General features: G+C 40.8%; 1 protein-coding gene across 4 annotated transcripts in view; it reads right to left on the bottom strand.

The window, feature by feature from the left end:
- The window catches only part of LOC128782883 (AN1-type zinc finger protein 5-like), a 59935-nt gene that overhangs the window by 15160 nt on the left and 21675 nt on the right, over nt 1-23100 (bottom strand). The window contains exons 2-6 of one of the 4 annotated variants that reach the window (XM_053933387.1): nt 22370-22559; nt 13168-13272; nt 12917-13080; nt 12425-12536; nt 11545-11642 (exon numbers count right to left, since the gene is read on the bottom strand). In XM_053933387.1, the coding sequence (XP_053789362.1) occupies nt 11545-11642; nt 12425-12536; nt 12917-13073 (367 nt within the window). In that variant the 5' untranslated portion in view covers nt 13074-13080; nt 13168-13272; nt 22370-22559. The remainder of the gene's footprint in view (nt 1-11544; nt 11643-12424; nt 12537-12916; nt 13081-13167; nt 13273-22369; nt 22560-23100) is intronic. The other 3 variants (XM_053933390.1, XM_053933388.1, XM_053933389.1) reach the window with 3 other exon arrangements.

The following is a 23100-nucleotide window of genomic DNA, read 5'->3' as shown; positions in this document are numbered from 1 at the left end:
GGGAAAAAAACCCACAAATATGAATAATATCTCTAGAATATTGTTCTGGTTTGAAAGCAAAACCAGTGAGAGACTCCAAGTCAGAAATACAATTTATTGGGAAAAGGGAAAAAAAAAAGACAAAAAATACACGCAATGATACAAAAGGAAGACCACTGGCAAAGTCAGAATACAACCTGACACCCGCTTTGGCCAGTGTGCTGGTAGCAGTCCAAATTGGAGTGGCTGCAGTCCTCTTGGAGTGGCAGATGTGGTTGCTGTGTCTCCTCGGAAACCTGTGGAAAGGCTGCTTTTCTGTTTAGAAATTCCTGGATTTATCCAGGTGGGAATGCCTAGCTTCTCTCCCTGGGCAGAGCATCTCACAATGGGCTGATGTTATTTTGAGTCACAAGGTGTGTTCTTAATCACCTGTTAAACAGAACTGGCTCCCGGAGAGTGTTATCTCTGAGTCATGTGGCAAGACATTGATGGGCCCATTAACAGGAGATAAGGAAAACTGTCCAGATGCAACTGCTACTCAGATGGTAATAGGAAACATCTTGGTGCTCAGTCTTGGACAAATATTTTGGGTATATTCTGACTATGGTCAAGACTGAACAAAAATTAAATCCTTAGTTAAGAAGTGCAGAAGCAGATCAAAAGCCTATAAAATGCATGATATAATTAATGCCCAATTATGGAGTTTTGATAGAAAGGTATTTATATTTCATTGACTTCTACACAGTTCATCAGATAAGCAACTGAACACAGGCCACAATTCAATTACAAAACTAGAACAAGCAACAAAGTTGAACTAAGAAACTACAAGTTAAAATATAGTATGTTAGACATTTAAATTATAACCAGCTAGGCCAGTTATATCTGTTATGCTTTTCTTCCTTCAAATGCTAAGATATGATTCATTGCCTTCAGACCTGATTTGTTCTGAATGAGAATCCAGATTACAACCTCAACCTGAGAAAAGAACAATGCAAAAGAAAATACAATCCTGTTAAGATTCATTTTATTCAACTTCAGAACCCTCTGGAATCAGATGCTTCAAATCCAAACAGCATGAGAGTATTCTTTTAGTTCACAGACTTAAAGACAATTGTGCAGACCTAACTATTTAGAACTTTGACTTGGAGAATAAGTCTTCATAATACTTTATAAAAGAAAAACCCAAACCTACTTTGCTTGAAGGCTACATTGTTTGTTCCAGACCTACCATCTAATAGACAGTTATGAAATTCAATTGCCAAGGTGAGACTACAGATAAAACTAAAGTATTTTCATTAGCAACATCATGACAGGCATTAGCTTAGAGAATAACATCTCATAGAAAGTATTAGGTTTGTTTTACAAGGTGACATTAATTATCTACTATTGTTTCAGCTCTTCCTCAAGAGAGACCAACACATATTGGATGCTGCAGAAAAAGAGAAAGGAAAAAAATAAACTAACCCAAACACAATAGGGATTTATAAAAAGTTGAGGCCAGCTTTTTTTTTACTGCAAGACACAGGATCAATATACTAGTCACAGGATCAATATACTAGTAAATACAGCAAGCGCTTGCTGTATCTTAAATGTCTGATAAACCCTTTGTAATCTAAAAACAGCAGACAAGGGCACTATTCTGTGCTGTCTAAAATCTGCTCCCAACTTAACTTTTAGATCAGCTGAAGACTGTTTCGAGAATTTAAGGATATGTACTTTTTTATAGAAGTTTGTTTTCCAAACTTTTAAATTCCATAGTAATTTTCCCAATTATCTCTACGCAAGCTTTAACAGAGCTTTGACTGGTTTCAACTCCGAGTTTCAAGCTGCAAGATTAATATCTTGAGTTGCTTTTAGGGATTTTTTTTTCTTCCTCATATTCTAATCAATAGAGTGCTGTGTGTGACACTACCATTTAGTTGCCTTGTTATAAAAAAAAAAGAATATTGAGTCAACACAAATAGAAGACTAGCCTTTATAATTAGCAAAATGACAAATCCCTATTGGTAGTTTTAATAAGAAAAAATTCAGATATTACTTGACCACTGCTACCAATTCATGTTTTTCTTTCCTGCCTATCACTTTTTCAGGTACCAATACATAACAAGACAATATGGGTTTATAAATATTGTAACAAAGTATAAATTTCTAAGTTATATACAATAAGTCTCTTCAGATAACACAAGTTACAGGAAGCTGAAACATGTAAAAATCTTCTCAGTCTGTATGTACATAACCAAAAAAAGAATATAGTAAAAGCAACTGCAATTTATTTCAAGTCACAATTTTAACTTAACATTGAAACAGAGTAAAAATGTAACGGGGTAGAAAATCCATTTGGATTTGGGTGAAATGTGCCGCTTTGAGCTTGCTAACATAAGTAAAATATGCTGTTTAGTCTAGTAACTGCAGCACTAGCAAAACTGCCCCAACTGAGGAGAAAGAATGCAAATTTCCAAGCTAAAGAGATAAGAAAGACTCCTCAGACCTTGAAACCGACAGCGCAGAGTGACTCAGAAGTTCTTTCTGTACTTTCTGACAAAAACTGAGTACAAGTCTAACTAGCTGTAAGTGTAACGTGAAATCAGCAGAATGAATATACATAAACCTATTGCGAAATTCTATGATTATGTAAATTCGTAAGAGTAATAAAAAAGGATCGGGAGTTCTCAGGGGCACGCATGCCCTTTGAAGGGAAATCCCTGTGTGCGCCCAGAGCTGTAAATAAAAAACATACCGTTCCCTACAAATCTCTATTGGAATTGTGGGGTCTTGATTTTTCACCGCAATTCTTTTGGCGAGCCAGCCAGGAGGGTTTCTGTCCTCACAGGGGCAGAGGGGAGAACGGACCTCCTTGGAGCGCCCCGGGGAATTTCCCTGGAGGGAGCTCCGCTCTGCCTCGGCTTGCCACCTGTAGAGACAGACAACGACCTGCTCGTGTGCGGATAAACGGTATGTATAGAAAGGGCCCTGGGGGGAGAGAGAGACAGGACTGCTGATAAGTCACTCAGAGACGTCTGAGTGCCCAGCCTCGTTCCTGTGCCTGCAGGCAGTCCAGCCGATAGGGCGGCTGGAGTGGAGACGGGTTCATTGTTCGATAGAGCGACCGCGAGCGGCTCTGGTGGTGAGTCGAGTGAACACGAAGTTTGTGTGCTTGTAGTGTCCGGACATTGTGTGGTTAATGTGTTTGTAATCGTGTGAGTGCATGGTGTATAAAGGGAGTGAACGAACAAAGGAGTGAATGTACCCGGGGCGCGGGGGGGAAGTTCTACTCGCGTCTGAAGCGGCCGGGTGAGGCCCGAGGTGCCGGCTGGGGCAGGCTGTGGAGGCAGGGAGTGCCCCGCGGAGAAGTGGAACAAGTGGAGAAACGTGGGTGAGGACGTTTACTGTGTTTAAAGGTGGCGATTTGTGTAGATTTGTGTAGACTGTGCACATTTTAACCGTAGCTAGACGAACTTAGGGGGTTCCTCTGCCCCAGTGGTTCGGACTTGATTCCTGGAATTTTACTGTGTGTTGTTGTTCTGATTGTGTCCAGAGTGTGTGGGGACCAGAGGAAGCTGATGTGGATAGGCTCTAAAGTGTTGTATGCTGTGTTGTGTTTAGAAAAGTGGGCACTTTAAGAGATACCACCTTTCCCAGTGAGTTTGTGTGGTTCTTCCCCTGTATTGTGGTAATTTGATTCTCGGGATTGTAGGGTTGTGTTTGTGGAGATTTTAGGATTTTGTTTGCAACAAGTGTAGCATTTTCTGCAGAAAAGCGACAGTATGGTGATTTATGTTTAACTGTGGTAAAGCAAATTAAAGGAATTCCAGGAATTCCTCTCCCACAGCAACTTAAGCCCTGACTCTCATGAATTTGAGATAAGGAGGGGGGGGGTCTGCGTTTGTGGGCATATCAGAGTTTTTGCTGTAACAGGCACAGCCTTTTGCAAGGCAGCAAAGTAAGTGTCAGTAAAAACAATGCTTTAATTAGATTGTGCGGGAAGAGAACTAGAAAAGACTGAGATTTTGTAAAAGAGAGTTTAAATAAAGGAGACAAATGAGTTTATATAAAGGGGCTTTATCGGACTTCAGCTGGTAATATAGTAAGTCTGGACTGAAAACAACCCGCCACAGAGGTTAAGTGATAAACGCTGAAGTGATAAACGGAATAGCCTGCAGGCAATTCCCGGGAGTTTTTGGTGTATTAAGAGGCTGGCACCTTGCATGAGTACTATTGCAATGCAGAGTTTGTGAAAGGGGCTGGTATTGCTGTTCTATGCCCCAAGTGTAAATTGAAGGTTCCTGATCAAGCCGATTCAGAACCTGAGATCTTAAAGCTTATGTGTGGAGGATCGCATCTGATATCTGCCGCCCAGAGGTCTGTGTGTGAGAAAAACTGAGAAAAGACTGTGAGGCTTGGGTGGAAACAAAATAGTATAAGGAATGAGAACTAACCTGAGCAAAGAGGTTCCCGAACTAGCCGCTTTGGCGGGGGGGTGGGGGGGGGGTGGGGGGGTGGGCGATCGCTGGGAGAAAGCCACCAGTAGGGGCAGCTCGGAAAATGAAAATATTTATAATACCTTATTGCAATCAATGCTGTTTTAAGATGGGAAAGCAAAAGCAAATAAGGTGAGGTCTTGTATGCTGATATGTTTTTCACCTTAAAGAATCACCCAGAATGGCAGAGTAACTAACTGTGGGTTCAGAGTTCCCTCTGACCCACTGGTGTTAGCTCTTGAAAAAGAAAACAGCAAAGAGAAGGCAAATCAAATGTGTTGTTCAGAATGCCGTATAAGGCAGCAATGTATGAAATCAGACAAAGTTTATCATGCCGAAACACAAAAATTAAATACATGATTTGTAAACGGCTCCTCCTAAGGTAAGGGAGGATGAAGAGGACCTCCCCAAAAGGGAAGAGGACTCAGGCTTTGAAAGTATACCCACTTGAACCCATCCCCCTCCTGGCAGTCCAATCTCACCCAGAACGAGGAGGTAACAGACCCCTCTGCGAGAGGCAGTGGGACCAGGAGAAAGGAAAAGGGTGGAATTTTTAGTGGATACAGGGGCCACATATTCACTTTTAAATAAAGCATTAATACCTGTGGAAAATGATTATGTTGTGGTGCGGGGAGCAACTGGCCCATCTGAGAAGGCATATTTTTGCAAGCCTCTGAAGTATAAATTGGGAAAACAATGGGGTATTCACAAGTTTTTGTATATACCCAATTCTCCAAAGGCACTTTTAGGGAAAGACTTGTTGGAGCAGTTACAAGCAACCATTACATTCAAAAATGGGGAGGTTACTTTGGAGGTAAATGATCAAAGGTACATAGAGGTGTTAAGTTTAACATTAACAGCCTTTGAAAATAAGGAGAAAATTAGTGAAGAGATATTAGGACAAGTATTTTTCAGGGGTATGGGCCTCTGATGTACCAGGGAGGGTGAAGAATGCCCCCCATACTAATCAATCTTAAGGAAGGGACACAACCAGTGAGAATTAAGCAGTGCCCCCTGAAAAAGAAGACAGGGGAGAAATCAGCCCAATAATTGATAATACAGGATTGCGGGCTGTCAATAAGATAACAAAGGATTTATATCCTGTGGTAGCAAATCCATATACTTTACTAACTTGTTTAACACCTGAACTAACCTGGTTTACTGTTTTAGATCTGAAAGATGCTTTCTTTTGCCTCCCTATCCACGAAGCCAGCCAGAAAATTTTTACATTTGAATGGAAAAGCCCTAAAAGCGGGTGCAAAACCCAGCTCACAAGGTCCATGTGCCTCAAGGCTTCAAAATTCCCCACTCTGTTTGGAGAACAACTTGCAAAGATCCAGAATCCTGGGAAACTCCACAGGAAGAAAGAAGAAGCCTTTCAAATTTCCTAGAACTCCAAGGATACAGAGTATTAAAGAAAAGGCACAGGCATGACAGGGTGGTGTCAGCTGTGGGTTTATAATTACAGACTGTTTGTCAGATAGAGATCTCCAGTGGACAAAAGAAGTCACATGGGCCTTTCACCAGCTAAAGAGTGCCCTCAAGTCAGCTCCATCTTTAGTACTTCCAGATGTAAGTAAACTATTCTTTCTATTCTCCCATGTGGCTCAGGACTTGAATTCATACCAGAGGGCAGTTGCTTACTTTTCCAAGCAACTAGATGCAATGCCAAAGGATGGCCAGGTTGCCTCAGAGCTGTAGCAGCAGTCGTGCTGAATAGTCAATAAGCACACAAGTTTACCCTGGGACAGAAATTGACTGTGCTAGTGTCCCACACAGTGTCTGCAGTACTGGAAGTAAAGGGCAGCCACTGGCTCTCACCACAGAGGTTCCTGAAGTACCAGGCCATCATGGTAAAACAAGATGATATAGAGAGAGTGGTAACTAACATTGTCAACCCAGCTTCTTTTCTCAGTGGAAATCAGGGAGAAGCAGTACGCTACGATTGCCCAGAGACTACTGAAGCTACTTACTCCAGCCACCCAGACTTAAAGGACACTCCTTTGGACGATGCAGAGATCTGGTTCACTGACAGGAATAGCTACGTTGCCAGTGGAAAGCGACATGCTGGATATGCAGTCACTACCTGCAGAGAAGTAATAGAATCTGGACCCTTACCAACAGGCACCTCTGTGCAGAAGGCCGAGATTATCACACTGACCCGTGCCTTGGAAATGCATTCGGAGCTGTGCACACACATGGAGCTATCTGCAGAGAGAGGGGATTGCTGAAGAGATAATCCAGATGCTGGAAGTATGCATATTAAAGCACACCAGAGAGTGAGCTCAAAATTGGGAAAAGAAATGAGCTGGTGGATGGAAAGGCAAAGAAAGCAGAAAAAGGTGAGGTAATTATGGACAGATTTTGCTTAAAGGTAAGCCAAAATATAATAATACTAATCAAAAGGGACATATAACCAAGAGGGATGGGCACCCATTGAAAGGGAGCTGGTAATCCCTTCCCATACGTGTGGTCACTAGTAAGGGAGGAGCACCAGAAAACACACTGGGGCCTAACTACTTAAAAGCTTTTACAAAGTGCGGCTCCTTTCCCAGAATGACCAAGACTGCCAGTGTTACAGAGTGCATCGAAATGAAGTGTTGACTTTTAAGTGGCAACTTCCACAGGCTTTTTAGAACACATATCTGATTGAAAGGATCATTGCCAGGAATTTATATGCCACTATCACTCACGTGAACTGACAGTGTGATCCTTGCCTCCAAACTAACCCCAAGAATACTCCCAGACAAAACTGGGTCAGATTGGGAGGGGCCATAGATCTGGACAGCAGTGGTAAATTGGCTTTTCAAAACCCCCATGGAAAGGGGGGTATCAGTATTTACAAATACATTTTCAGGGTGACCAGAAGCATTCCCCACCAGAACTGTCAAGGTGACCAGAGTAAATAATATTGCTTTCAGAGTTCCAGTCACAATATTCCCAGACAAAGGATCACATTTTATTTCCAGAATAATGCAAGAGATCTATATGGTGGCTTTAAGTAGACAGGTCAAAGAAAATGAAAAGACGTGGCTGGAACTCAGAGCAGGGAGCTAAGTGAACCAGTACATAACATACAGCCTGGGAATTAAGTATATGTTAAGTCTCTTACAGAAAAGACTTTGGAACCACAGTGGGAAGGACCATTCCAGATGCTTCTCACCACCTTCACCGCAATCAAGATTAAGAAGCAGAATACCCGGATCCACCACGCTCCAATGAAACAGGCCCCAGAAGCCCCTTGAAAACTGACACCAAGAGACAGTGAACTAAGACTAAAACTTACTCGGGCAAAATGAGTATATTGCGGCCAGGGGTAGCTTGTAATTTCATTTACAGAATTGTTTTGTATATAATCATAATTGGAGTCTCGGAATTAGAAAGTACCTCTATCCAAACTGATGCTGAATGGTCTTGGTCCCAGGCTTTTAAGCAGTATACTGGATCCATGGGGGAACCTTTTGAGAGAAAAGATTTAAACCTATCTACTGCAGTAATCCATGGGAATTGGGTACATGAAAAGCAGGAGTAACAAGAATTGTGGAAGTTAGTGTCTCCGCCTCTCCTGTATACAGGCACCGGGAGGTTTGTGATAGCCCAAGTAAATTAGATTGTTGGTGTAATTTCACATTAATTCAGCCTGTAGAAGTGATTTGTCTGTGGGCTCGTGATGAAGTCGGACTCTCATTTAAATTTAAAATAGATGTTATACCTGTTACAATGGCAAAACCACATACAACTCACACTACTACTCAAGCAGCTCAGATCCAAACCACACTTGGACCTAAGGTATATGAAATAGGCCCATACGTAGTGAAAAATATGGGTCAACAACAACTGTTGTTCAATCCAGAGTGGTCTCTCAAACATGTTGAATTGCTAATGCAAATTAACATCTCAGAAATCCAGCCAGCCTGCTCCTCTTTCCTAAGAACATCCTTTGAGGGCTGGACAATGTGGTTACAAAGACAAATACACCTCAGGAGCAAAATAAAAAGGGATCTAACTGGGATATTAGGGACAGGATTAGGAGTTTTAAATGGAATTGATTCAGAAATACTGATGAACAAGCTAGCCACTGCAAGAAGTAGTTTAACAAAATTGAGACAGTCATCTCTATTGGCATTAGGAACCAGCCAGTGGCAGATTTCAAAGGTGCTGCCAAAGCGGGAAAAGGCCAGGGACCAAGACCACGAGTTAACAGCAGAAGAGCTTTGTACAGTTAAAGATAATGTGTCTTTAGCTTTCAGCTGTATACAAGCACAGTTATGGATGCAGGCAACAGCAGCCCTGATCATACGGGAAGGAAGTGAAAGTGATTTTCCAGCTGAAATTCAAAAGACTGTCTAGGATAATGCAATTGATTTTGAAAGGAAATTTCAATCCTGGTGGACTATGGTAAATTTTACCTATGATCCTGCTTCTAATGTGGCCACTGCCTTTGTGCTTACTATATGCAATGCCACTGTTCATGTGATCCACCCCATCATTGCACTAGGATTAAATCATAAAAAACAGTGCTCTACCCTTCAGAACATAGGGTGTGGGCACAAAAGGTGAATGAAAAGTGGCAAACAGTAAACTTAGAATCTTGTGTTACTGGAGAACAACTAGGATTCATTTGTGAAGGCAATAGCATTAATACTCAAGATGTGTGTCTTGACACTGAACAAAGTATTTGCCACTTTGAGATTCATCCAGTCACTGATCAGAAAACTGTGCTTGTATATACTAGTAAAGGTTGTGTATGCTTGAGAACTGCTTGTAATGTTGTAAAAAATCAATAACAGTGATTTTATTTTGTCTACTCGAAATCATTCTAATTTTTGTATTTGCAATTTTGTTATTGAAGTTTAGGATTATCCTTCATATTGTTAATTTGGAATTGGAGAATACTACAGCAAGTAGCTGTGTTAACCTCCTTATCAAATGTACATGGTAAAGCATTAAGGGACACTTATTATTGTAGTGATTTGCATAAATTAGAAGAATTTACTTATATGTAGGAAAGGGGGGGATGAAACAAAGTAAAAATGTAACGGGGTAGAAAATCCACTTGGATTTAGGTGAAATGTGCCGCTTTGAGCTTGCTAACATAAGTAAAATATGCTGTTTAGTCTAGTAACTGCAGCACTAGCAAAACTGCCCCAACTAAGGAGAAAGAATGCAAATTTCTAAGCTAAAGAGATAAGAAAGACTCCTCAGACCTTGAAACCGACAGTGCAGAGTGACCCAGAAGTTCTTTCTGTACTTTCTGACAAAAACTGAGTACAAGTCTAACTAGCTGTAAGTGTAACGTGAAATCAGCAGAATGAATATACATAAACCTATTGCGAAATTCTATGAATATGTAAATTCGTAAGAGTAATAAAAAAGGATCGGGAGTTCTCAGGGGCGCGCATGCCCTTTGAAGGGAAATCCCTGCGTGCGCCCAGCGCTGTAAATAAAAACATACCGTTCCCTACAAATCTCTATTGGAATTGTGGGGTCTTGATTTTTCACTGCAGTTCAACATGGCAAATAAAATAGTAAAAACATGTGTACAAAACCTGAGCAATTAACTAGCAGCTGTAACAGCAGTCCTAAACAAAGACAAAGATGCATGTATACAGTGCTGAGTGGTACATTCTGGAATTTTCAACACAAAAGGAGTAATTTTATCTTCAATTGTAGCAAACACATTTTCCTATTAAAAATCAGCTTTTGAAATATAAACTTTAAGGGATTTAGAGATTTTATAGGAGCTAAGATTTTAGTTAGAGATAAGCCTTACTAGAGTTAATTAAAATAAATGAGTAGGCCTTGATGAAGTTAAGAGTTAGTAGTTAACTAATAATTGATTGCTTGTCAACACAATGTTTAGTTAGCTGGGTTTATAATGAAGAATATAGAAACTGACAAATAGCTTTTAGGAACATAAGACAATTGTGGGCCTCCTCTGTTCTGAAACCAATTGAAGACAGGGAATGGGAGTTCTACCAAGGTTCATTTGTCATATTTGCATTGAAAAGGTAGAAAGGTCAGAATGAGGAAGACTTCATTTACTTCCTCATTTTGGGACCCCTCCCCATGAAAGGGACCACCAACCCATTTCAAGGAACAAACTACGCATGCTTAATAGCTTTTGAAATTATTAGCATACAAAGAGAGGAATGGGATGTACCAAAATTATGAATATGTATTTGTATTTTCGGGTATTCAATACTTGTGTGGATAAAAGGACTCTGTAATAATTTGAAAGGTGCGGTGTGTATTTGGGAGCTATCCCGTACGCTGCCTGGCGTCGCAATAAACATACACTTTCTAACTTTAAACTGTTAGAGAGTTTTTGTCCATCATAGTTGGATATTGGTGCTAGATCAATATCCATATTTCTTTAATAAATCACTTTCAATGTTTTAAGACTTTCAGAACTATTAAAATTAACAAGTATCAATATCTATAGATATCAAACAGGTACATTAAGATATCCATTTGAATAAACTGCCATATAATAGACATGAATTTGCTTGCTTTTTTAGTTGAACATTCTTACTAAGCAATTAATGCTGTAAGTACTCTATATCCACACAACAGCATTTCAGTTATATCTACTGATTACTCACTTAGTCCAAGACCCTTTAGCAGTCTTTGTTAGTATTTTAAATCAAGTATTTCCTTCTGCTCCATTCTCATCCTTCTGTAGAATAGAATTAAGAACCCTGTTTTTCAAATGCAACAAACCATTTTGATTGCCACAAGTCAGCAGAAATTGTACTGCTAGGCTTTATAAAGAAATCAACACTGACTTCAAAATTGAACATCTTGCACCCAGATACAATTTAAATGTCTTATTTTTAAAAATGAAGGTTTGATAGCCAAAATGCTCCTCAAGTGTCAAAAGTTATGTACTAAAATTGAACACGTCTGAAAACTATGTTCTGGCACTAGTAAGTCTTCTTGATTCTGAGAGTATTACTACTCAAGAAGCATTCATAATTAACAGTTCCTCAAGACAATCACCACAGAGATTCCTACTTAAGAGAAAGTAAATAAATTGTCAGCTTCTGTTAAGCCAGTTGTATCCAGTGTTACTCTGCAAACATACCTGGCTCGATGTCTGTTTTTGGTGATAATTTCTCCTCTCTTGAAATGCTCATTTCTGTCATTTGCTGCATTACAGGCAAAGCGGCAACAGACACATTTCTGTTTACATACAGTGAAATGGGTGATTACATTAGTTTAGAGTACATAAGAGCTTAAACTGTCAAAATCCATCAGACTACCCGATCAGTTATTATTGATACACATTCTTGACCTGTACTTCTATCTCTTTTCCCTAGAAGAAACTAGGCAAACTGTAGCAAATATTTCCCCAGATAAACCAGAAATGTCCTTGCAAATGTAGTAGTCCAATACCAAACACTAATTAGTCCTAATTTATAAAGATTCATAAAGCACTGTAAAGTGCACTGTCACTTTTTCCTCTGCAGAAACTCTTTGTAATAGGGCAATGTTACTTTAACTTGCTATATACTCATTCAAACCTCAAAATAATACCTTCATCTGGTAAAGGGTCTAGAAAGCAAGTCTTTTATGAGGAGCAGCTGAGGGGGCTGGGGGTGTTTGGCCTGGAGAAAAGGAGGCTCAGGGGAGACCTTATTGCTCTCTACAACTACCTGAAAGGAGGCTGTAGCAAGGTGGGAGTTGATCTCTTCTCTCAAGTAACAAGGGATAGGACAAGAAGAAATGGCCTCAAGTTGTGCCAGGGGAGGTTTAGATTGGATATTATAAAAAAATTCTTCACTGAAAGGGTAGTCGAGCATTGGAAGAGGCTGCCCAGGGAAGTGGTTGAGTCCCCATCCCTGGAGGTATTTAAAAGCCATGTGGATGTGGCACTTAAGGACATGGTTTAGTGGTGGACAGTTAATGGTTGGACTTGATGATCTTAAGGGTCTTTTCCAACCTAAATGATTCTATAATCTTACCTTGATTTTCCAGATGTGCTACTAGCAGTACCTTCACAGTTGCTTAAGCTAGCATCTGCTCTCTCTACAGATGGAGAGTCTGAGGTAGGACTGTTTGAACCACTAGCTGTCCCTATATAACAGAAATTTGAGAAGTTAATTATAAGTAAAGCATAGAATACAAGTTAGTCAAGCAGATTTTAATACAGTTATGAACAATTTCAAATCCTTATTCTACTGCATCTTCTTAATATAGACTATATTGTTAATGACCAAAACACAAGAATTGTATAAGAACACAACTGTAGCAGAGAGTAAGTAAAATCCAACTTAGGGTTCAACACCAAGTGGGCCAGAATACATTACATAAAAAAGCACTTTTATTGTGATTTAAAGTATTATCCCCTTTGATATTCATAGTTTTAATATGCAGCTATCAGAAGATCCCCTGAATACATCTCATCACCTATACATTATGCTTTCAAGATGCACAAAAAAAACCACATCTCAAACCTTTACCCATTGGGCTGATTCTACCACTATTCTGCTGTCGCTGAAGATGTTCTTTGTAGCAAACAGAACACATGCCATTTGTTCTAGGATTTCCATAAAATCCACATCCTGTACTACACAGCATGGGCCCTGGGGTCTGGTTTGTCTCCTGAGCCATTTCAATTCTGTAAATAAAACCAAGAACTGCATTAAGAACTGGCATTTCACCAAAATCGATTACAGGGTTATAGAATTAAAGCAGGTCTGCTTACCTTGCCCACAAAAAGTGATATCAGCATTTTTAAAGATGGCTATATGGATGTTAATATATAATTCAATACTTCAATTGTATTGATAAGTAACATTGTCAGGAACATCTAAGAGAGGTAAAAAACATTATCATAGTTTAGTGGGTTGACCTTGGCTGGATTTCAGGTGTGCACAGAGCTGCCCTATCACTCCCCCTCCTTGACTGAACAGGTGAAGAAAAAGACAATGAAAGGCTCATGAGTTGATATAAGGAGAGGGGAGATAATTCACTAATTGCCATCACAAACAAAACAGATTAAACTTGGGAAAAATTAATTTATTACCAATTAAATCCGAGTGGGATAATGAGAAAACAAAATCAAATCTTAAAACACCTTCTCTCCACCCCTCCCTTCTTCCTGGGCTAAACTTTATTCACAATTTTTCTATTCCCCCACCCCTCCATTCCCCAGCATCACAAGGAATGGGGGTAGCAGTCAGTTCATTACATGTCTCTCCTGTTCCTTCCTCCTCACATTCTTCCCCTGCTCTAATGTGGGGTCCCTCCCACAGGGAACAGTCTTCCATGAATGTCTCTGATGTGGGTCTTTCCCACATGCTGCAGTTCTTCACAAACTGCTTCAGTGTGGGTCCCTTCCACTTTTTCTTTCCATGAGGTGCATTCTTTCAGGAACAGACTGTTCCAGCATGGGTCCTTCATGGGGTCACATGTCCTACCAGCAAACCTGCTCCAGCATGGGCTTCCCTCAGGGTCACAGCCCCCTCTCCATCATGTGGAGCACCTCCTCCAATGATCTTGGAGCCTGCAGAGTTGTTTCTCTCACACATTCTCACCCCTCTCTTCCAGCTGCTGTTGTGCAGCAGTTTTCCCCCATTCTTAAATATGTTATCACAGAGGTGCTATTACCATTGCTGATTGGCCAGCAGCAGGTCCATCTTAAAGCCAGCTGGCATTGACTCTATCTGACAGCAGAAGCTTCTGGCAGCTTCTCACAGAAGCCACTCCATGGCCCCCCGCTACCAAAACCCTGCCACACAAACCCAATACACACAGTAATACTGAGAAGCAATATACTTATCAGAAACCAAACTTAATTAATTGGCCAACAAAAAATGTATTAACCTCTGAGCACTTACAGGGTAGAAAAAAACCCAAGCAAACCACAGCTAGATGAGTAAAACAAGCAAGACCAAGTTTGGGTCTACTAAATAGTTTTGGTAATTAGCACAGTTTATCTTTACAGACTTCAGAAAAACTGCTCCACTTTTTCAGTAATGATGATCTTGTATCATTCTGATGCTAATAACATTGTTAGCAGTTTGTACTTTCACAATACATTTGTTAAACAGAACAAAGATCACTGAAGGAGGGGCAACAGTCATTTAAAAACTGTATTTTATATCTTTAGGAGACGCTTCTATAACAAGACCTTTACCTTTGCTTAAATTGCATACAAAGCGCAATACTGAATATTAACTGGCAACAGCATACATACAGTAGGCCCTCAAAACAGATGATCCAAAAGCGTTACTGAAATATGCTTAAACCAAATTTTGCTCTTCCAAGAAAAATAAAACTATTTTAGACTGTTGAATGCATTCATTTGCACACTATATACATTTCCAAAGAGCCAGTTAAATATTTTGTCTTTAAAATATAGGCAGACTTCTGCATCTTTCAAAAGTAGATAATTCCAACCCTCATCTCTGCCATCAACTGCAAAAGTTAGGAATAAAAATACTTCACCTTCACTGGCAGTTGACCTCTGCAAAACAAGGCTAGTAGAAAAACTGATATAGCAACCAAATCCTAGTTTTATTGCCACTGGGAACTAAGACTATAATAATCAAGTAATCTACTACAAATTGAGGACACACTTGTCCTCCAAAAATTTAGATTTAGTGAAAATACTGCCTATAGCACTTAGACATTTTAGTGAAAACTCCAGATTACAGCCTTCCTCTTTAAGGGCAGCCACAAAACAGGATATTTGTCTGCTGATGCTCATGAAAACTCAAACATACTGTAATATATGATTTAGAATAAATTCCTGCTCAAGACTAAAAAATACAGTATCCTTTTAAATGGAACACAGTGACAGGAAAAAGCAATATACACAGGATGAATTCCTGTCTTAAAAGATGGTTATTCTGAAGGATTGTTCTGTCTAGAAGATATGCCTTGAACATAACAAATATTCGTCACCAGAACAAGATATTCGAGGGGATTACTGTCTAACAGCATTTCAGCAATCAGAAAACCTCTTTTTAGAAGCACCACAAAAAAAAGAACATGCATTAATATGTGAAAAAGGACAAAAGGAAACAGGAAGACCCCCCCAGAATCCCACTAAGTCTGGAAACAGTATAAAAAAGACCCTGCAAAATCAATACCCTGTGAACTGCCAGGGTACGGTGCTGCATTAGTCCAGACCCAGTTCACCTAGCACCGATCGCCTGGCTCGGTGCTGATTTGCTTGTGGCTTTTCCAATTTTACTTTGATTTGATTTAATAAATTCCTTTAATTATTAAATTGACTAATTCATTTATAACAATACCAAACATTAATTAACTCTAGTGTATAAATAAATACTCTTCATAACTTAAAAAAGCCATGCTACAAGCTATAACCATATATCTCAACAGTATGACAACTGCAATTGACAGCAGTATTTGTCTAGTTAATCTAAACTTCTGGGATCAAAGTAATTCAATAACAGGAAAAAAGAGTAAAATCAATCTGCTTGCCTGCTGGTAGTCACAGGATTTCAACAATTTATACCTTTGTTTCAGTACTACAAAGCAAACTTGTACTTATTCTGATATACCACTTAAGAATTTGCAGTTTTACAGCCATACATCAAATCAGTGGACACAACAGAAAATCTAAGACCTTAAAAAATATTTGCATCTTTATTGTCGCTCTGTTATTATAACACAAATAAAGACTGTACTTCTGGCCTTATTACACGCAGGTACACTCAAAGCACTATCAAAAGTGCTAACATGCACTATAATCATCAATCTCATTTGACTTGCTCCACTCTCAAATGAGAATCTTTCAGCACTTACTAATTTTAGCTTTAGGTATTAATGATGATATTAACATACCACAAATGAGTCTTTATAGCTCTTTTTCAGCACAGTCCTTCACTACCTGAAATACATGCTGCTCATTAAAAAAAAAAAAAGATCAAATTGTTATCTAATGCTTAAGAAATTTTGCTTTTTCGCTCTTTAAGGTCCAGATATCACCTGACTAGGTTATAATACACTTTCCAGAGTTTAATCTAATAATCAGAACACTAAAATATACCATGTAATATTTTGAACCAACAGCAAAAGTAAAGTTTTCTGAAAAGACAGATTACAGACTTCTGCAATTCTTCCTTACTAATTTTTATAAGATTGGTAAGTACCTAAGGCCTTACAAATGCAGTTCTGTTACCCTGAAAAACAAGCGAATACCATTATGTATCTGCTTTCCTGAACTTTTCTCAGAAACTTGGTGTGAGAGACTGAAATGTTATGGTTAATAGCTTAAACATTGTTATGAAAGACTTTTTGCCCATTATGGCAAAACTGTATAAAGAAGCTGTGACCACCAAAGCCCACCCCTCCCAGAATATGCCTCCTGACTAGAACCTTGGACTGTGAGTTAAGCTGCCTAATGGAACCTGAGATAAGATAAAGGTGACAATACTGTCCAATTATCTCAGGTCTAGGGAGAAGTAAACAAGGCTGAGGGAGAAGAATGTATCCACAAGAAAGCCAAAACCAACAGCTGTCCTGAAAATCAGCTCTGGCTGGGTTTGGGGGGAAGGAAGGCCATAGCCCACAGGCTCATCTACTGAGGTCAAGTTTGCACACAATCCCCCCAACCAAGGGGGAAGGAGGAGTGTTTTTGGGTGTGTGGCATAACCTCTGGCCAGAGGGAGTGAACATCCATCCTCTTTTACATGAACTGGCTCAGTTGTAAACCCCTTCCACCCTGGGAAGGCCACATATGTGGATATTCTCAGCTCAGTCAGAGAGAAAGAGAAAGGTTTTTCTAACCAGGCGAGAGCCTGGGAAGCAGTTGTGAAAGAATGCAAATAATTCTCTAATCTATCTTGTTGTTCACATTGTTTATAGATATGTTCTGCCACCGTGCATCATTCACTGCACACCAATGGTGTGAGATGTTTTTACTCTAAGACCAATGAAATCAGTCCGCACGATATTCTCTATATATAGAGCGGTACATTTGAAATAAATCAGTTCATTCTCTTTGCCTTCTAACTTGGAGTTCTTCTGTTCCCGTCCTGCTCAACGGCGACACACATACACACGGGACATTCATGTGAGAAGCAGCTGAGAAGGTGTCATAAACCATCAAAGACCCCTGAAGCGGCCCCTAGACAGGTTCCTGAGGCCTTACACCAGACAACTGCACCTGATGCAAAGTGATGCAACAGATCCAGAGTCTGTTGCAAGAGTCAGTGTCAAGTTTGCCCTCCCCAGGGGAGGCACCTAGGCATTCTCACCTGGCCCAAACGTATATTAATCCATTGAACTCTGTGTTTTGCTGGACCCTCACCACTGAGAAGACAAGAAGAGGATCAACAGGACACTGTCGGGACCCAGAGTGAAGTTTTCTACTTAATCTGTCACTCTCTCTCCCCCCTCACCTTTTTATGTTTCTTTCTATCTCTCTCTCTTACATTTACTATTAAATAAAATCCATATTATTGACTTCAGCCTATGCTCTCGTTTGCACCTTAATTTGGGCAGAGACACCTCTAAAAATTCTTAATAATTGGATCATAACACTTGGATCACGTTGTTAAAAATAGGTTAGAGATGGTTGTAAAATAGTTGATAATTGTTAAGCATGTACTGTTAGTTTGGTTATGGTAAAAGGGGTTAAAAGGGTAGTTATAAGAAATACGGTACTCTACGTACCATAATACACCTAAGTAAAGCGCACTACCCCCCCCCCGCGAAATGAGCCAGCCTGGACAGAACTGTAATGGGCCAATCAAGCGCCTTAAACCTTCATGCAAATGAAGGATCCAAAAAGAAACCAATCCAAAGGGACAAAAAACAGGATAAAAAGGGGGCTTCTGACCCACTGAATTAATGCCACTCCACCTGGAACATTGGAGATGTCGCTGCTCAGGAAGACCAAGCACTGGCACTGCAGCATCCTCGACAGGAACCCTCCTGCTCGGGCTGCAAGCCCCCTTGCTTTAGGCCTTTCTTTTTATTAAAACAAATGCTGAAATCACTTTTAGTACCAGGAGTGTGGTGCTGTTTTTAACAGCTTGGGGGCTTCACCGGGATATTACCACACTTGAGACCAGAGGACAGGACAGCCGCCTGTCCTCCACGGAGGGACCTGTGTTGGTATCCGGGAAAAAGGCCTGAGGCACACGTGAGGCACAGCAGAGCCAGTGAGATGGGGCTAGCACCAGCAGCTCAAGTGGCTCAGAGCCCTGAAGTGATGAGGGCCTCCTATTACCATAGAAAAGGTTTAAGTACTTGGTAATTGTTTAATAAGACTAAGTGTCCTTTAGCCAAAGGAGTTACCTAAAAAAAAAAACAAAAAAAAAAAAAAACAAAACAAAACAAAACAAAAAAAAACTTGGTTTCTAAAGAACACTAGAATTACCCTCAGGCCTGAGTAAAAGCATACAAATGCCAAAAAGAAGGTAGCCCTCAAAAGCCAAGGACTGTAAGTTGATGCGGGCTTAAGCCCGATCAAAGAAATAGAGGAGGGATTTGTTATGAACAGTTTCCAGGTGTTCCCCAGAGACGCGGGCAGGGCTTTCCTAGTTCCCATGGCAACACTAAAAGAAAACTACTAACTCTAGCCAAGTACCGATATTGAAATGCTAATTAGCTAATTGCTCTGTTTGTTTTCTCTAAACTACCTGGCCTCCCACCCCGCCACGCTGCCATTCTGGGACTAACATGCAAATAAAAACCCCTTAGGATCATGGGAGTATTTTTAGGAGATAAAAATTAATATAAATCAAAAACTGAACACAATAGAGGAGTCTAGACAAATGCCCTAGCTGAGGAAGAGGGAAACACATCCCCTGACTGGCTTTTAACCGTCACCATCACCTAAGAAAGAACAGACTATATTAGGCTCTGAGAAGCCGGGAGATAGAGACAGAGAGCCCTGGTGCTGCCACCACGGAAGGAGCGAGGACAGCTGTTGTTCTGGACTTCAGCAACAGACTCTGCACGCCACCCCTCCTCATCCTCGGGCCACCGGTGTGCCACAAAGAAAGGAGAAAGGACAGCTGCTGCTCGGGACTCCAGTGACAGACTCTGCACGCCTCCTTCCTTTCGGCCACCTGGGAAAGCTGCGACCACCGGGGCGAGCTCTGCGTCAAGCCCCCTGCCCAGCTGATCTTTTTAATAAAGAGCTGAACATTAATAAAGGCATTAGCCCTGTTCATTTCAGTCCGAACCTCTGACTCTATCTCTAAGGAAGAGGGATAGCCAAACCTCGAGAAAGAGGCAGAAGGGGTCAGGGTTATGGCCTACACGGACCAGTGATTTTCTAGCAACAGAGATCCACTTTGTGTAACTCTAAGAGGTTTGCTAACGTTTCCTTCCCCTGTTCAATAAAAGAAAAGGGAAATTCCGGGGTGCTGAACCGAAGTCAGTGGGGAAACTTAACGGTATCAAGGTACCTTACATCCTTACATCGTCCGGGTGGGCGAGGCACAAGAACAAAAAAAAAAAAAAAAAAAAACAAAACAAACAAACAAAAAACCCAACTCGGCTCAGCAGAGTATGAATGTGAGATAAAAGTGTCTCTCCTGCAGAGTGTGTGTGAATGACAAAGACTAAGTGCTCCTTAGATAAGAACACCAGATAAGAGTGACAAGGGGCATCAAAGTTGCAAGGAGACCTTTCTGCATAAACAGAAAGAGATTAGGAGGAGATCTTTTCTCTCTTAAGTTAAAAAAGAGGGAAACAGAACTTTTCAAAGGGGCTGGTAACAGTAAGCAGGTTTTACCAGCCCGAAAGCTTATAGTAACTAAAAGTCACTATGGGTCAGATCCACAGTAGATGAGGAGGGCAACCAAGGAAAAAGAATAAGAATATTCCTCCTGGAAGCCCCCTTGGTGATATACTGGATGACTGGAATAAGTGGGAAACAACTAAAAAGTTAGATCAAGCGAGGATGGTTTATTATTGTGTGGAATATTGGCCAAAGAGGAAATTACAACAGAAGTCCTTAAAGTAGCCCTGGTATGGAAGTAGAGATAAGTGGTTATGTCATTTATTATATCAGCAAGTGTGTAACCAAGAGAACCCTAATTCAGAAGAAGTAAAGTATGTTACTTGCTGGGTCAAATTCTTAGAAGGAGATTCTAAGGTATACAAACTAAAAAAAGATAAAGGACAGAAATCAGGAAAAGGATAAAGAAAACAAAGGTGTTATTCAAAAAAGGTGGGATCCATTAGACTATGAAACCCCACCAACACTTCCTCCAAACTATCAAGCCATCCCTCCACTTAACATCCAGCCTCCTGCTTCTCAAAACCTATCTTTATCTCCTCCAGTGATCCCCGCCTCTCCTCTATCTCCTCAGGGAATCTCCATGTCATTTTCCCCCCCTCCATCAACCCCACTCCCTCATATATATCCACCCCTTGATGCTTTTTCCCCCCCTGCCACCTCCTACACCCACTAACCTGCAGCATGCTCCACCTGTAAGTCAGAATAAAACACCTTTCCCTGAGAAAAAAACCTCTGGATATATCCTCCAACCTAACAACTGAACCCTCCCAAAACCATAACAATGATTTAGTGAGCCAGTCAAATGACCCTTCAGATGCTGGGCTTTACTGTAATACCAGATCAAAAAGTGGTGTAAGGCCAGAGGTAAATCCTGACAGTCTGTTTCCCCTGAGGGGAGTTCCACTAGGAGGGGGGGGTAGGAAGAACAGGTTTTGTAAATGCACCCCTAACAGCTTCTGAAGTAATGAAACAGATATTTTTGGAGTTCACTTAAGTTAATAAAATGAATTAAGCATTTATATTCTATGTGAAAAATGCATATTTTATGATTGGCTTTTTGCAAGTATTCCAATGAATATTATATGTGTAACGTTAGAAAGTTATGCTGTAATAATTCTCTTAAGTAGTGTGTTAAATGTATTTTTAGGTTATAACACGATGGTAAAATAGAAACTATACTATGTAAGATACTTTTTAACTAGCTTAAGAAAGAGATGAGATAATCAAGAAATTCTTTGCACAGAGATGGCAGTGACAGGGCCCATAAAGAGTTATGGCCTCCTTATCAGAAAAGACAAACATTCTTCCACCTTCTCTCTGTCTTATGGAACCACCAGGATTAAGGAGAAGAAGTTGACAAAAAAACAGAAAAGCTCTTATTTTGCAAGGAATTTATGCATCATGTATGAGATATATGAATATGCAACAGGCTATTGCTTTTAAGGTTATTCCTTTATTCACAAGGCATGCTTATTGGGCTTAAGTTCCCGAGAGCATCCGGACGTCTGTAATTCTTTGCTTTTTATTGTCTTGTAACTGTCCTAACTCTAAATTTTTATTACTCTAATTGTATTACTGTTTTTATAACTATTTTTTTATTATTATTAAACTTTTAAAATTTTAAAAACCAAGTGATTGGCGTTTTTCACATTCAAGTTTGTAGAGATATGTGCTAAATTGTAACCTTTTACTTAAGAAACCTCTGCCATGGTACAAAGGGCATAAGAAAATGCAAATTTCTGAAGCTTCTCGCATAACGAACAATACCAGAAAGGACCAAAGATGCAGAGAACCCAGATAAAGAGGCTCCTCTGTCTCCAAGCCCACCAAGACTGACAGATATACTCAGATAAGCACCAAAGGACCAAAAGCGCACACGCAAAGGAGAAAAGTTCAAAAGTTCAGTCATGAGGAAGACCACAATCTTCAGCCTCAAGAGACCACCAGAGACCTCCGCAAGACCACCACAGCAAACCACGCATGCCTAGAAAGGCATGGACCTATTTAGCATGAGAGGCGAGGACAGGCGGGGCCAAGAGTTGAATATGCATGGGAAAGTTGTGTAATGTATTGCATATGGAACACCTTTGTGAATAAAGGTGTGGGTCAGACTGAGGCTCTGGGCACAAGCTTTTGGAGAGATATCTCACTTGTGCCGGGCGCTGACAATACATACCTACTTCATAACTACCCCAAGTTGTGGAGTCAATTTATTTATTCCGCGTATCGCTTCAGCTGGCAACCATGAAGGGACGACTCTGCTCACTCGTGGGTCCAGTTGAGAGCAGATGCCCTTGGGCGCCGCGGGGCTCTTCCTCAGAGGGACTCTGTGCCTCGGCTGTATACTGCGGGGAGCAGACCACGGCCTGTCGACAAGCAGACGGAAGTGGTATGTATTAATTTCTTTTCTTAAGGTTGGCACTGATAAGTCACAAAAAGACATTTTTGCGTGCAGTTTTGCCCAGGGGCTTGCAAGCAGAACGCCACTGGGGGTGAGACCAGTGGCGGGAGAACTCCCCCAGCTGATAGCACAGCTCAGGGACGGAGAAATCGTGATTTCAGTGTGGTGTGTCCCAATTTCAGTGTGGCGTGTCTGTTACGTCCGGACATGCGTGCTTGTGTGCGTGTGTGTGTATGTGTGAGTGAAACGGTGAGGCACAGCACAGTGTTGCTGGGAAGCGCAAACGCAGCACGGCATTACTAAGATATGTAGACGCGGTGCTGCAGTGCTGGAAAGCGCAGGCGCGGGGCAGCTACCAGCCCACACTGCCTGATAGAGCGGGCAGAGAGCAGGTGTAGAGCAGCTCTCAGCCGGCACTGTCTGATAGAGCAGACAGGCGCATTTGCCTGATGAGGCAGGCTATGCGCATGCGCGGCACAGGCTGTCTTTGGCGAGCGGGGGGAGCA

The sequence above is a fragment of the Vidua chalybeata genome, assembly GCF_026979565.1.
Source record: "Vidua chalybeata isolate OUT-0048 chromosome W unlocalized genomic scaffold, bVidCha1 merged haplotype SUPER_W_unloc_2, whole genome shotgun sequence".
Taxonomy (NCBI): Eukaryota; Metazoa; Chordata; class Aves; order Passeriformes; family Viduidae; genus Vidua; species Vidua chalybeata.
Note: the sequence above shows the minus strand (reverse complement) of the source record. Positions and strands in the feature narration are given on the sequence as shown.